Source organism: Microtus ochrogaster, unplaced genomic scaffold (genome assembly GCF_000317375.1).
Source record: "Microtus ochrogaster isolate Prairie Vole_2 unplaced genomic scaffold, MicOch1.0 UNK6, whole genome shotgun sequence".
Taxonomy (NCBI): domain Eukaryota; kingdom Metazoa; phylum Chordata; class Mammalia; order Rodentia; family Cricetidae; genus Microtus; species Microtus ochrogaster.
Window position 1 is genome coordinate 10,129,940 of NW_004949104.1, and position 1,931 is coordinate 10,131,870.

General features: G+C 45.1%; 1 protein-coding gene across 2 annotated transcripts in view; it reads right to left on the reverse strand.

Moving 5' to 3' along the window:
* The window catches only part of Sfi1 (SFI1 centrin binding protein), a 62,008-nt gene that overhangs the window by 48,102 nt on the left and 11,975 nt on the right, over positions 1 to 1,931 (reverse strand). For both annotated transcript variants that reach the window (XM_013353384.2, XM_026788693.1), the window contains exon 4: positions 882 to 992. In XM_013353384.2, coding sequence (XP_013208838.1) covers positions 882 to 992 — 111 coding nt within the window. The remainder of the gene's footprint in view (positions 1 to 881; positions 993 to 1,931) is intronic.

A 1,931-nucleotide genomic window follows, 5' to 3' on the forward strand; every position in this document is an offset into this window, starting at 1 on the left:
CTCATTACAGATGGTTGTGAGCCACCATGTGGTTGCTGGGAATTGAACTCAGGACCTCTGGAAGAGCAGTCGGTGCTCTTAACCTCTGAGCCATCTCTCCAGCCCCCTTGTTTTTCTTTTTTTATACACATTTCTTTTTATTTATTTTATTTTATTGATTTTTATTGAGCTCCACGTTTTTCTCTGCTCCCCTCCCCTTCAACCCTCTCCCAATGTCACCATGCTCCCAATTTACAGGAGATCTTGTCTTTTTCTACTTCCCATGTAGATTAGATCTATTAAGTCTCTCTTAGTGTCTTCATTATTGTCTAAGTTCTCTAGGATTTTAATTTGTAGGCTGGTTTTCTTTGCTTTATGTTTACAAACCACTTATGACTGAGTACATGTGATAATTGTCTTTCTGTGTCTGTGTTACCTCACTCAAAATGATGTTTTCTAGCTCTATCCATTTTCTTGCAAAATTCAAGATGTTGTTATTTGTTTTTCGTTTTTCAAGACAGGGTTTCTTTGTGTAGCCTGTCCTAAAACTAGCTCTGTAGACCAAGCTGGCCCTAAACTCACAGAGATCCACCCGCCTCTGTCTCCAGAGTGCTGGGATTAAAGGTGTGCGCCACCATCACCCAGTTTAGAACTAAACCTCTCAGATTTAAGAATACCTGGAAGTGAGTAGACTTCACTTTCAGCACAGCTTTCTGACTCAGAACACACACGTGTGTGCATGAACAAGGATGTAACTGCAAATAAGTATGGATTCACTCTTCCCAAAAGGATTTCTAAAGGCCAGGAAAAACCCAAAACTTAGCTCCCTTGGAAGAGAAACATGACATTGGGTAGTCGGTGCAGTGTAAAATCTGTTTCAGCAAGCGTAAGTGATGAGACACCTGTAATGGCAGTCAGCTCGAAGACAGAGTTTCCACTCCCTCTGGGAGACCCACCATTCTTCCCTCCACTCTCCAAAGGCCTTCTGCAGAATTTTCCGCTCATGGAAAAACCTAGGGAGAAGGCAGAACATCAGAAAGCTGAGGGGAAGCGGCAGGGCTGAGGTCTCTGCCCAGGCAGCTTCACAGCGCCCTTACCTTCTCGGTTAAGACACCACAGTGTGGAAAGCGGCACATTGAGTCGCATCACAAGTTCAGTGCTACACACACTAGGAACAGAACAATCAATTGCACCAAGGACTCCAACAGTTACAGACACTAAGGAAATCTTCACACACTGGGGAGTAGGTGTGATGACCCAGTAGATAAAGCCACAGAAACCTGAGGACTTAAGCTTGATCTCAGCGCCAAGAAAGGTAGAGAGAAGTGACCCCACAAAGTGACCTCTATACATGTATTATGGCATATGCACACCCCACACACCATATACAAACACAATAATAAAAATTAAAATCTATTATAATTTTCAGCACTTTAAATAAGAAACTCTTTATTCCCTCTTAACTATGTAAGGAGAAGCACTGCAGGGTCGGTTGCAGAGACTGAGCTCAAGCCCAGGGGCTTGACAGCAAGCACTGTTCTTGTTTTCTGTTTTCAAGACAGGCTCCCTACAAAGCCCTGGCTGTCATGAGTCTCACTCTGTAGACCAGGCTGGCCTCAAACTCAGAGATCCTCCTGCCTCTACCTCCTGAGTCCCACCACTCCAAGCACCTTTACCCTCCGAGGCATCTCCCAGGCCATGTTTTGTTTTCCTTAAACAAACTCCTAATTCTCCTGGCTTAGCCTGCCAAATGCTGGGGTTATAAATATGTGCACCATGCCCAGTCCTAAAACATGTTTCTAGTTCAAAAAGTGGTAATTAAGCCGGGCGATGGTGGCGCACGCCTTTAATCCCAGCACTGGGGAGGCAGAGGCAGGCGGATCTCTGTGAGTTCGAGACCAGCCTGGTCTACAGAGCTAGTTCCAGGACAGGCTCCAAAGCCACAGAGAAAC